Raw genomic sequence first — 14,137 nt, forward strand, 5'->3', positions numbered from 1 at the left:
ATATGACGTTGCTAAAAAGAACATTATTTTGTGTATTTGGTGTAATGCAATGTGTTTATGCGGTTTAAGGTTCAAAAAACATTGTTTTCCATATAATGTACATTATTGTTTCTCTTCTATGCCCCGCCTTTCTGAAACGCGTTGATTTTTACAAAGCTCATCAGTCTGAAAAAGCGAGGTGTGCTCTGATTGGCCAGCTATCCAGTGCATTGTGATTGGCCGAATGCCTCTAGTGTGTGACGGAAATGTTACGCCCCTTAGCATACGTGCTTGCATCCTTTGTAAAGCTTCATTTTGAAGCATCCTGTTCATTCATTGCAACTACTTTTTTTTTTTTACCAGTAATGACAGATATCAAGCGTAGCGTTAGTTCTGGCAGGTCACGTTAGTCAAGCTCGCATTAACTGACTCTCAGCTGATCCCCATCTACCTATAAGAATACGACACCTATCTAAGCATTCATATATAAGGTCCCTCAGTATTATCAGCAGTTTTCGCATTGCTCAATAGCTAATTACACTGCTCCATCCCCAGCTCCTCCTCTGTCAGTCAGGATTCAGCCTTTTGATTCTCCTTTGAATCAGACTAATTCTAAAATGTGTACATAAATTATTGAACTTTAACGATATCTGCAATACATTTATGTTGGTTTTGTTCCGTTTACCCTGGGGCAGGGGTAGGCAAGTTCGGTCCTAGAGAGCCGCAGTCCTGCAGAGTTCAGCTCTGTCAATCTTTGACGATAGTGGTCCTGACAGAACTTATCTATAAACACTTCCCTGTGTGCAAGGTTATGAATGTTTTTTAACTTTTCACCTGCATTTACCATGAATGTGTGAATGTTTGAGTGCTACTTAAGAGTGACTTGTCTATTCATGACGCACTGAAATGGTGCGTTGTAACTTAATCAAGGCCTACATGTTTTTGTTTTTTATGTTTGTAATATGTGTAATTTACCAACTGGAAATATTTAAAGTTGTTTTCGTAAATGTTCAGCATAATTCTACACATTTACACAACCCTTCATCATCGGTACGATTTTTTTTTTTATATTCATGAAAGAAGACTCTGCTTCTCACTAACAATGTTTCAGTAAAAATATAAATGTGAAACATTATTGCAATTTAAGATAACTGTTTTTATTATAATTTATTGTAAAATGTCCTTTATTCCTGTGATGCAAAGCTGAATTGTTAGCATCATTACTCCAGTCTTCAGTGTCACATGATCCTTATTCTATACTGATTTGCTGCTCAAGAAATGTTTCTTATTATTAACAATGTTGAAAACAGTTGCCTGATTAATTGTAATTAACTAAAACAATTTTGCAGCTTAATATTTTAATGTAAACTGTTACATTTCTTCAGGATTCTTTGATGAATTGAAAGATCAAAATAATAGCATTTATTTGAATGACACATCTTTTGTGCCATTAGAAATATTTGTAATTTTGGTCTATTTAATGCATCCTCTCTAAAGAAAAGGATTAATAAAACAAAAACATACTGGCCCTGAACATTTGAACAGTAGTGTGTATTTCTTGTGATATTTTTTGCAGAACAATCTATTCTTCACAATCAGCCTGATTGCAAATTTGCATCAGTTTAATTTTGATCTGGGGTACGCAGTGTAAGCTTTCACTCTAAGACCCGTTGACTGATACTGGCAGTGACATACTGAGCATAACAAGGTTCACTGGGTTGCCAGTATGGAGGTGCACAACATGGAGGTGAGAGCTATGCTTGAGGGACATTCACCAATCAAGCGGTGGTCCGCTCTTTACTCCCCAGAGTGATAACGGTGACAGCGGTGCTGCACAACACTGCGGCGCCAGCAAGTGCGCCCTTGGGTGTCAGAAAGGAAGAGGAAGAAGGCGAGCCAAGATGTGCAATATATGCCAGTTTCAACTCATTTGTACAGTCTGTAGTTTGTGTTTGTTATGATGCTTTGGAAACAGTCATTTTACAATCTACTTTTGTTTATTATGCTTTTAGCAAAACGCAGCCCAGTGCATTCCTCAAAATCTTTTTTGTGCTCCACAGAAGAAAGCTTGTACAGATTTGTGGTTTATTCCTTTAACAATCCAATGCCATAGAAATCTCTTTAGATTCCTGTTTGCTCCACAATTGTGCACATCTCACCCGATACAAAGCGACAGTTTGAGGAGCTGATTGGCTGATGAATTGATGCTTTCCTCAATGCTCACACTCTGATTTAGTTGCTTTGGGCAACAGTGGAGCTTAATTCCCAGGCTGCTGTTTCCAAACACAATTTGATGCTGTTTGATTCCAACAGAGGGCTAGTAGCATCTCAGGGAAAGGTAGCAGACAGTTTGGTGCTTGTTCCGGAAACATCTGTGGTTTGTATGTGAGGTGGGGGGTAGGTGCTCTCATTTCTAATGACCTATTAAGTGACCTCCAAACATATTTGCCTGTCTGTAAAAACCATTACTGATGGATGATTTTGGCACAAGCTCAAATAGAACATACATTTCCCCCATCAGCCACATACAGTACTCAATACTGTGTGTGTGTGTGTGTGTGTGTGTGTGTGTGTGTGTGTGTGTGTGTGTGTGTGTGTGTGTGTGTGTGTGTGTGTGTGTGTGTGTGTGTGTAAAAGAGAGAGTTCAAGCACATGACTTTGTAAAGTCAAACAGAATTCAATTTGTACAGTGTTACGAGTTGATCAAAGGTGGCGTGTGTATAATTGCTCTTTGTGTTTTTACTGTGATAGATTCATGGATATACCAAGGTTTCAGTTTACCTTTACATCAAGTCTTACAGTAGCTAGATTAACCCACAGTCAATGAACCGCAAATAACTACACTGTAATTTTACATCTCAATTTATCTTGCGTTAAGTGTTGAATGCGTTCTGAGGGAATGAAATACTCGTGTGAGCACATTATCCGTATGCTGAGAGTTCAGTTTAAGATGCAAACCTCCAGCACGCTTTAACCTGGACTGTTACTACAAAATGCAACACAGGTTTCAGGTCAGCAGTAAAGGCCTATGAACATTCAGCCCCCCGGACATTGTAATAACCTGGTATTAGTGTGTTGTGCAATGCAAGCAGCTGCTTCTGGGAAACTTGTGTGGTGGGACAGCGCTGCCAAATCTCTGGATAGTCAAACGTTTGTGTGCCAGTGTCACATGCTTGAGAGAGAGATGTGTGCGTGTGTGTGTGTGTGTGTGTGCGCATTTTTGTGACAAATGAGGACATAAATTTGTATAATGACAAAGGTATGACATAGGTATTACAAGGAGAAGGTGACTTTTCAGGACATTACCTCATGTCCCCACTTTTCAAAACGCATATAAATCACACAGAATGGAGTGTATTGAAAATCTGAAATAGCACAAAGTTTCCTGTGAGGGGTAGGTTTAGGGGTAGGGTTGGTGTAGGGCAATAGAATATACGGTCTGTACAGTTTAAAAACCATTACGCCTGTGTATGTGTGTGTGTGTGTGTGTGTGTGAGAGAGAGAGAGAGAGAGAACGTTTGGTGTCTCTATCCCTGACGGATGGCGCCGCTGTTTGACCTGGACTCTATCCAATCCAATCTCTCCTCTGTTAATTTCATCCATTAGACTGTTAAAAAACAGTCCCCTCTACTCACCACATTACTGCTAATTAAATATGGCAGCTTTTAATGTTTTTAGAGATGCCTTAGCTGATGATGTATTGCATGAAAAATGCTAATTATTAATGATCAACAATAATTTACAATAAAATTAATAATTTAATTAAATCTATATAAAAACATTTTGTAAAATTATTAATTAATAATAATAATTAATGTTGTTTTATTAGTAATTTTAAATATTGCATTGTAGGTTCTATAATATGTTTTCCTGCTCATAATCTAATCAGTGAACACAATGAAATCTGCACATGAAAGGTGTTTTAGATGTTTCTACTATGTGTTAGACTGATGTTGTCAAGCATTGAGAAAATGAAATGATACAAGTGTTTGTTTACACTTCTTCTTCTGTATGATGTTTTTACTATCAGAAGATTTATTAGGAAAACCTTTTTTTCGTGACACCAGTGGTGAAATGTGATATGTTGCTCACATTAAATCAACAAATCAAGTATATAATTATTTGATAAGAGGTAGTATCTGGCGTATATCCTTTGAGTGACATACTCTAAAAAGAAAATATTTAAAACAGTTTCACAGAAATTGCTAGTAAATTTCACACACAATTATAAAGAATAGCTAGTAGCACAATGAATTAAACAAGAAATTTTGAAATAAACAATACATTTTGAAGTAGAAAAGTGTAATATTATTGTCTTCTAAAACTTACTACAGTAATGTTTGTTTAATTTATAAAATACAAATATATATTTTTACAGTGGAGTGATCAGCACATTTTGTAAAATAGAAGAAAAAAGATAGCAAATATTTTATTATATATTTTTAATTAAATAATATATTTTTAATAAACATTATGCAAAATACTGTTTCATGGCTGGTAAATTTTCTTAATTCACTCAGAAAGATTATTTTGGATCATGGCTGTGTCTTAGGTAATACATAAAAAAAAAACAGAGCGGTGAAAAATTTTTGTTGTAAAAAGAGAATGCTTTTAAGTTACCTGAACTTCTGAAGTATTTGTAATGTGTGTGTGTGTGTGTGTGTGTGTGTGTGTTTAAACATGCATTTATAATTGTAATATTCACAATGTTCTTATGTTTTCCACAATTGGTAAAAAGTGGGATTTATTGTTTAGAAGTGCAGACACTATAATATTTTTGAAAATATTGTCATTTGAATAATTCTAATAGAATAATTATACTAACATTCAAAAGTTTGGGGTCAGTAAGAGATTTATTTTAAGAAATTACTACTTTTATTCCGCAAGGCTACATTAAATTTATCAAAAAGTGACAGTATACATTTATAATGTATCATGCTTACAATAAAAATATATTTCGGTAGTAATTTACATTTTAAAATATTAAAAAATAATAGTAATATTTAAAATATTAAAATAGAAAGCTATTTTAATAATACTATGTAATAATTAGTGCTGTTAATAAATTAAAAATTAAATAATTAATCACACATTTTTTCTGAAATTGCTATGAATTGCAATTAATTCTACATGACATTAAAGTTTTTAAATATACTTTTATATTGCAATAATGTCACATTCAATCTTCAAATTAATGTAGAAACAACATAAAGACAGTATATTTTTAATATTTGTTTAATGGCATCTTTTTTATGATTGAAGGCGAGTATCACTGATACCAATACTGCTGATGTCTCTAGGAAATTAAATTTTTTTAATATTTAACGATTGACAATTTTATGATTGGTTTATACTACAAACACTTTTTCCATTTTGATCACAGAATAAGGCAGAAAATTGCTTATATTTCATAGTTTCTGTACTGTAATAAATTATATGTCAATTAGCACTGCATCATTCATATATTTAATATATTCTGTGATTTTGATCACAGAATAAGGCAGAAAATTGCTTATATTTAATAGTTTCTGTACTGTAGTAAATTATATGTCAATTAGCACTGCATCGTTCATATATTTTATTTAATTATTACCTGAAGATGACTTGAAAAAACACACATAAACCATATATTGTCACAATCGTGTATTTATTGTCTTCACATTTCATCAGTCAAAACGTTTCTGCTTTTTATTCAGCTTAGCTACAGCGATGTCTGGATGCCTTTGTCCACATTAGGGATTTCTTGGCACGTCATAAGGGGGGACACATCCTCTGCATATTCTACACCCATGGCTACGAGCACAGTATAACGGCTGACCGGACAGGAAAATTTGTTTTTACTGACATATGGCCTAACAACATTTCATCAGACCGCAGTTCACTGTTGTTCTTCTGAAGCTCCAGTGAAAGTCTCCAGTTTCATGTTGCCGTAAAGATGTTCTGCTTCTAAATAAACTCAATTGTTGTCAAGAAAAAAGAACAGAAGCATCAGTTGTGGACAACCTAGCTCTGCCCCTGTGTTAATTGCCTTAAATATTTTTGGTGCGTTAAACTGAAAAAATTAATTGCATGCGTTAATGCGTTTATTTTGACAGCACTAATAATATTTAATTTTTCCTATATTTTTGATTAATCTTTCTGATCCCAATCTTTTGAAAGGTGTATGTTTATATGTTATGATGATATTATGTGTTCATTTAAATGTGTATTTCTAAAGCAAAAAAAAGTTAAAATTGGAAAAATGACAAAGTATCAGTATCACCCTGTAGTTTTTTGTTTTGTTTTTGTTTTATCCGACAAAAATGGCCAATGTGGTGCATCCTTATTTTTCTTTTTTGGTTTCACTTCGATTAAACTCATATGCTAGGGTTTTTCCTATATTTTTGATTAATCTTTCTGATCCCAAACTTTTGAAAGGTGTATGTTTATATGTTATGATGATATTATGTGTTCATTTAAATGTGTATTTCTAAAGCAAAAAAAAGTTAAAATTGGAAAAATGACAAAGTATCAGTATCACCCTGTAGTTTTTTGTTTTGTTTTTGTTTTATCCAACAAAAATGGCCAATGTGGTGCATCCTTATTTTTCTTTTTTGGTTTCACTTCGATTAAACTCATATGCTTGAATGGGTTAATTGTGTGAAAGACATAATGAGGAAAAATGGGAGCGCTGAAACCCACAGCTCATTAAGTTAGCGTGAGTCTTTCAGCCGCATGAATGCTTTCAGTCAGGATGCTGTCCAACATGGCGTGATGTAGGAATCCAGTCCAGTATTTTCCCAGTCTAATCGATCATTTAATTACAATCCATGATCTCTAAACCCTCTGACGCTTTCAACTACCAAACTCTTTAGAAACACTTTAACAGGTGTTAATGGGCCCCACAGAGGCAGGATTTTAAAGGCGAATTCAAGCAAAGCAATGAATTGGCTAGTTATTTCTGCGAGCGGGATGATAGCATGCAGTAAAAAGCACAGTTCAAAAACCTTTATTGCCCAAGTCATTATAACAAGGAAGAAAGAAAGACAGCACATGCTTCAAAGACTTGTACAATCCCCAGCAATGTGAGATGTACAGAGGAGCTAGTAATTAGAGGAGAAACGTCTCTTTCGCACTAAATGACCTTCCTGTTCGCTTGCTCTGAAAACGAACGGCCCTCACAGAACACCTTATTTCTGTCATACCTGAGACACAGTCAGATGACACTGACAGACTTGCTGTTTGGTCTTCACTTTCTCCTGATTTCACATTCAGCGGCACTCAAACGCTGCTAATAAGGAACAGTGGTGGGCCACTTGGTCAGAAGCACCACGTCTTTTAACTTCAGACTTCTTTTCTGTCCTCATAATAAGGTCCAAATACTCTTATCTTCTCATGTCCCTTCATTATAAAATTTAAGAGAAGCAAAGCAGAGCCTTCTCAGAGGAAATCTATTGATTGGAGGTTGATCTTTTGAAATGCAGTCCATTTTACCTCCATGTAATTTATCCTTTGATTGGACTATGAATAGTGGGTGTCATACTAAACATTTATGTGGATCGAATCGCTCAGAAATGACAAATGTTTGAGTTCATAATGAGATCTCTGAGACTCTGAGACCTTTGGTTGTAGAATGTTGGTGACCAAACAGTTGACGGTAGCCTTTGATGTCCATAGTATGGAAAAAGTACTGTGGAAGTCAGTGGCTACCATCAGCTGTTTGGTTACCAACATTCTTTAAAATATCTACATTTGTGCTCAATAGAAACTCATACAGCATTTTTGGGTGAACTATCCCTTTAAGCAAAAGTCTGTCTCACTTTCCTCTCAGTTGAATCCCTTTACAGTCTTGAGATACAATGGCGATCTCATGTGTGATTGTTCGTTCTTATGGCCTGTCATTAACACTTTGATCAGTGTACAGAAATTACAGTTCTGTCTGATTTTACTGCATAGGGCGTAGCTGGTCTTGCCTGTGAGAAATGGAGTACATCAGATGTGCTGTGCTTGTGTCAGGAGAGCTTTGATCACTTATTCATTAATTAGGCGATATATAGGTCAGGGCGTGTCCATGTTCAGGATGATTCATAGAGCAATGTTTGCTCAAGGGCAAAATCAGCACCTTTAAGGCCCCAGATATACTGTAGGTCTATCTATTATATTGCTCTGTGGATTGTCTGGCTTGGGAAGTAATTATATTACCTGACAGACAATATAATTTTTTTATATTTTTTATTTATATTAAAAAATATATTTTTAGATGATTTATTATTAATAATAATAATAATAACATATATATTTTTTACATATCATTTTTAATATGTAGAAATTAATATTGCTTATTGTTATATATAATATTGTTAATAATAATATAACATGTTTAAATAAACAATTTTATTCATATTATTCATATTAATTTATATAAATAATTTACCAGAATATAGATAATTTATATTACATTTTTAATAATTATTATTAATAATTATAATATGAATTCTTATTATATGAATTTGTTGAAAATTAACATTTTATCATTTTATTGTGTTAAAAATGAACTATTTATCTTTAATTTACATATTTCTGTTGTTGCCATTTAAAAAAACAAGTGATTTTACACAATTAATGGAAGTTTAATCACAAAAGTAATCGTAACACCGCTCATGGCTTGTTGTTTTAAGTCCTCTTTTTAAAGAAATCTATACAATTGATCTTTTTTTGTCTGTTTCAGTCAGGAATATGGTTTGTTCATTTCACAGTATCCAAAATGTACCTAATTATACAGCTCTTGGTCTAAACTTCTGTGATCTGTTTCTCCCCCAGATTGCTATTCACATTTGAACCAAGATGTCGCTGAAAGTCCAGACGAGCAACATTACCAACAAAAATGACCCCAAGTCTATCAACTCACGTGTGTTTATCGGCAACCTGAACACAGCGGTGGTGAAAAAGAGCGACGTAGAGACGATCTTCTCCAAATACGGCCGTGTGTTGGGCTGCTCGGTTCACAAAGGCTTCGCCTTCGTTCAGTACGCTAATGAGAGACAAGCTCGAGGAGCCGTCATTGGAGAAAATGGACGTGTGCTTGCTGGACAAACCCTCGGTGAGTTGGACAATAATATTAATCTGTTCGTGAACTGTATTGGTGAGTTATATATCGCATCTGAATAACATCTCTCCAAGGTTAAAAGAAAGTGCACAACACTTGCTGTAGGAGCAAACTGACGTTTTAAGCGCCCCGTAGAGTGTTTGGTTAGCATGTGCTATGACTGCTGCCAAGAGCGAGCCCCATGACACTGAAGCAGTTAAGATTAATATCTATTGATGGCAGTTTCCTTTGGCCATCACTGTGTCGGGGTCAAAGTGCGGTCAATATAGTGCAAGTAGATCAACATTATAAAGGGGACAATGTGACATCAGCTCCATTCTCGGTTCTTCAAGGTTCTCAGTGAATTTTAAGTTTGTAATGAGCTTTTTCATGTAGTTGTTGAATACATGTACTGATTATTGTTTCGTAATAAAAGTAGGGCACTTACTAGAGGGAATGTTGTTAGCATGCACTGTGCCAGGAGTTCGGAATTAAATTAATAGCATACTAATTACTGGATACTGCCAACAATTTTTTTTAATAGTATGTGATATAGTATGTATGCAATGATAAACATTTCAAACAGTAGTATGATACATTGCAGAAACATCAAAAACAGTTACCTATCATTTTTAATTATCTATAATCTGTAATTATATAATCTAAATATAATAAATGATATATTTCTGAAATGTTTATTATTATTACTATGTTGTTGTATTTATACTGTAATAATAATGATTAATTTATTTATATAATTATTAATTGATAAAATGATTTATGTATTTAATACTAATTTTATACTATTATTTACTGGATACAGCTAACTTTTAAAATCTGTCAAAAACAATTACTTAGAGTTTTTAATTCAAATTTGTTATGTAATATAATAATGATAATAATAGTACTATAATAATTGTTGTTGTTGCTGCTATTTATATGCAGCAAAAATAATAATTATTATTATATTATATTATATGACATTATATTATATTTTACTGTGTATATATATATATAATAAATTATATATGATATTATATTATATTATTATTGAACAGCGGTCTGATCAAGTATTCCACAAGGAAATGTTAATAACTATACAGCTGATATTACTGTTCAATCATAGCTCTGGAAATGAAAAGTCAAGTTAAGTGCATTGCAGTGTGCAGTATACTATTCTGTGCAGTATGCTTTGTTGTATACTTCACATTTTGCCGTACAGAATACATATTAATGCTATTTTACTGGAAATAGCAAGAGTGATATTGTAGGATGTTATTCTGAACATAACCTTACCAATAAACAATTGCTTTCATGCCCTAGAGTACACACTAGCTAAGTTCTGTGAAGTCTAAATATGTGCGTCTTTTGCGTGTGCCACCTAATGGTGCCCTTCAAATGAATTGCACACAGTCAATGTAGGGTCGTATTATCACTGCACTATTTCAGTTATCAAGTAGTTTTAAGCCTTATCATACCAGCCAGTAATGGTGCGTCCTCTATAAGGTGACCTCTAGACACTGATTGGTTTTTCAGCTGTGATGGTATCCGGGCAACCGACCGCTGATGCCCCACCCCCCTCAGATAAATGAGGAACAGGACAGGTGTGTCAGCGGCAGGTGTTCGTGTCACGCTGAGGACATCAGACAGTTGTTCATTTGCTAGCTTCCACCTTTTATGTCTCTATCTCTTTGGCTGCGCGATCCTGTCTTTGCCTCGAATTTAGTTCGATCTCTGTCTCCTTCGGTTCCAATCTTTGTTTCTCCATCTCTCGTTTGCCCTCCAGCCCTCCGCAGCTGCTTGATGACATACATTTTTTTTTCGGTGGTCAGATTAGCCGCTGTTTCATGCTCCACGGAGCCTTTGGCTTCCACTTGACAGCCTCGGTGACCTGTCACTCTCACGGCCCCACTCGTTCCCTACTGGCCAATCAGTCCCAGAGCTGAAGGAAATCATCACGGCTGACATCTCTCCCTCAAACCCTGGCGCCTCTCGCTGTCTCAAGCCTCACCTATGAATTCGCTTGAGTGTTGGAAATATGAAATCGGGTGACAGAGCCATGTCTTCCATTGCCTCACGCCTATCCATTATTCTCTTTCTGCTTCTCCTCCTGTCATTGCTGTTATAAAGTGGAAGCCAGAAGACTCTGGAGGCTGAAATGTGGGGAAGAGCACAGATGCCGGATTGTTCTGGGCCTGTTGAGTGGGTGTTGAGTGCCCTCTGGTGGATGCATCGAGCATGTGGTTATGCAAATCAGAGCACTCCCACTTAACAACAAGTGTCCATAATGTCAGTTCACCGTGATAATTACAGAGTCATTAGATAGCAGCCTCAAGTGCACCCGGTAAAGTACAATTATCAAAGAGCTGCAGATGTCACTTTGAAAGGCTTCTGCCATCTGTCATTGTTTAATACGTATGTCTGCTCATGTCATATAATTACTCTGTGCACTTCTTTAAATCTGCATTTTATAAGTAAAAATGAAACTTTAGATTGAATGCGTGTTTTCCGGTTCTGTTCACAGACATTAACATGGCAGGTGAACCCAAGCCCAACAGGCCTAAAGGACTAAAGAGAACTGCAGCAACATTATACAGGTGATTGCAGAATGAGAGTAGAGTGTATTATTAACCAACTCAACAACATATTTAGCTTGCAACACATTTAGATACTCTATAGGTGAGACCGGGGTAAGTTGTCACATGTGAGTTTATTTTGACCAAAACAGTGGTTTGATATTTTTCTGTTACGTTGTCCAAATTTCATTTTTCATGTTTTATAATTATTTCACTGCTTACCTGTTAGCATTCCACTGTACCGCCCGTGGAACACTGCAAATTTTACAGGAATGCTTAGGGGTTACATATTGCTAAGAAATACTGCTCTGTGTGTGTGTTCACGGTGTGTGTGTGTGCACTTGAATGGGTTAAATGCAGAGCACAAATTCTGAGTATGGGTCACCATACTTGGCCACACGTCACTAAACTCACTCAAAAGACTTTTGAATAGTGTATAGTACATTTTAAATTAAAATACACTACCATTCAAAAGTTTTGGGGTCAGTTATTCTCAGCAAGGATGCATTAAATTGATCAAAAATAAGAGTAAAGACATTTATAATATTACCAAAAAAATCTATTTCAAAGAAATATTCATCAAATAGTCATGAAAAAAACATTGATCATTAGAATTGTTTCTTGAGCAGCAAATCAGCATATTAGAATAATTTCAGAAGGATCATGTGACACTGAAGACTGGAGTAATGATGCTGAAAATTCAGCTTTCCCATCACAGGAATAAATTACATTTTAAATTTAAGCTGCAAGCAGCGTTGAAAGGGCCCTTGCACCCGGGCTCACCTCCACCTGTTGGCTTTAGGAAAATGGCGAACAGTGGGCAATATGCATTTAAAGTGGTAAATATACCACTTTATATTCCTCCTATAAAGTGGTAAATATAGGAGGAATATGTCAAAGTCATTTATATGTGCCAAACATCCTGCTGCCAGCTGGTGGCTCTGTGACATATCTTGTTGTCAACAGGTGGCGCTATGATTATAATGGAATATTGGCCTTTAGATGTCTTCAGACCAAGACTCTTATGCAACAAAAAAGTTAGGGCAGATTGGACATTGCATGTTTTAGTTAGTGTAAAACATGACATTTCCTGTTGCCAGCAGGTGGCGCTGTGAATTATAACTGAATATTGGCATGTAGATGTTTTCAGGACAGGACTCTTATCAAACATGTGAAGTTTGGGGCCGATTGGACATTGTATGCCTGAGTTATAGCAACTTCCTTTTTCAGATCTTCGCAATTTAACATGACAAAGGCCTTATGATTACACTGACCAAATTTGGTGTTGATCTGATTAAATCTCTAGGAGGAGTTTGTTAAAATACAATGCCTGGAAATGGCAAAAACGGCACAAAATTTGCCAAGAAAATTCTAAATGAATGACTTCCTGTTGGGTTTCGGATTTTGCTCCAAGAGACTTTTTTGTAGGTATTGGTGTGTCACATGTACATGAATCGAGCCATTTTGCCACACCCATTTCTGAAACCTGTATCAGACGTAAAAAATATTAAATAAAATTCGCCACTTCTGGCATGTGTGCAACGTTTCATGTGTTTTCAAGCATGTTTAGGCCCTCAAAAATGTGATTCATTTTGGAGAAGAAGAAACTGAGCAATTCCAAGAGGGTCATGGCACCATGGTGCTTGGGCCCTAAATAGAAACGTGCTTGTTTAAAAAAAAAAAAAAAAAAAATTGAAGTTAAACATTAAAAAAGTTTACTTACCCCTAACTTTGGCACAGTAGTGCATGTTTTAGTGGCTTATATGTTTTAGATTAATTTTGGCATTTCAAATAAAAGTAGCATGTGTAAATAAATTGCATGTTTGCACTGTGACAACTTGCCCTGTATAGTGTGACATGTAGTGTATATTTTTCCCCCTTTTCAATAATGGTGTAAAGGTGTAATTACTTTTTATCTAGTAAAAACTTCACAACTTCTAAGTTGAAATTGACTGGAAGTTGCTTTGGTCTCCTTTTAATGTTGCAAAGGTTTTTTTTTTTTTTAAAGTCCTGTGAATCACCTATATTTAAAATGATGTATTTTTTGTGTTTAATCCCTGCAGCGGTTATGATTTGGACTATGATTACTACAGAGATGACTTCTATGACAGGTAAGTCCATGATTTTGCACAAATGATTTTGTTGAAATACAGGAAATGCACTAAAGTCCCATCCAATCCATAAACTTACAGTCCAGGTATAATAATATGCCAATATACAACAGTCATTGTCCTGTAATTTGATTGGCCAAGCAGCATTTCACTGTTTGCATCACCATTTGTTTGTGTTTGCACCCTTCCAGAGCAGGGTATGTGATAGTGATGGACAATACTTTTTTTTACACCTGTAATAAATGGACATTTTCCATAATGATTACAAAATGGATAATTTATAGCCATTTAACTTTATATTTGGAAGACAATATTAACATTTAATATGCATATTATCAGACTTCTGATTCTTCATTTATGTACATTGTGATCATCTTTAATTTAATCCAAATAAACTTACTCTACCC

General features: G+C 35.2%; 1 protein-coding gene across 6 annotated transcripts in view; it reads left to right on the forward strand.

The window, feature by feature from the left end:
* The window catches only part of LOC107554184 (RNA-binding protein Raly-like), an 89,823-nt gene that overhangs the window by 62,714 nt on the left and 12,972 nt on the right, over positions 1-14,137 (forward strand). For all 6 annotated transcript variants that reach the window (XM_016236617.1, XM_016236616.1, XM_016236613.1 and 3 more), the window contains 3 exons: positions 8,779-9,058; positions 11,568-11,640; positions 13,683-13,730. In XM_016236617.1, the coding sequence (XP_016092103.1) occupies positions 8,803-9,058; positions 11,568-11,640; positions 13,683-13,730 (377 nt within the window). In that variant the 5' untranslated portion in view covers positions 8,779-8,802. The remainder of the gene's footprint in view (positions 1-8,778; positions 9,059-11,567; positions 11,641-13,682; positions 13,731-14,137) is intronic.

The sequence above is a fragment of the Sinocyclocheilus grahami genome, unplaced genomic scaffold, assembly GCF_001515645.1.
Source record: "Sinocyclocheilus grahami isolate Dianchi unplaced genomic scaffold, SAMN03320097.WGS_v1.1 scaffold493.1, whole genome shotgun sequence".
In the NCBI taxonomy this organism is placed as follows: Eukaryota; Metazoa; Chordata; class Actinopteri; order Cypriniformes; family Cyprinidae; genus Sinocyclocheilus; species Sinocyclocheilus grahami.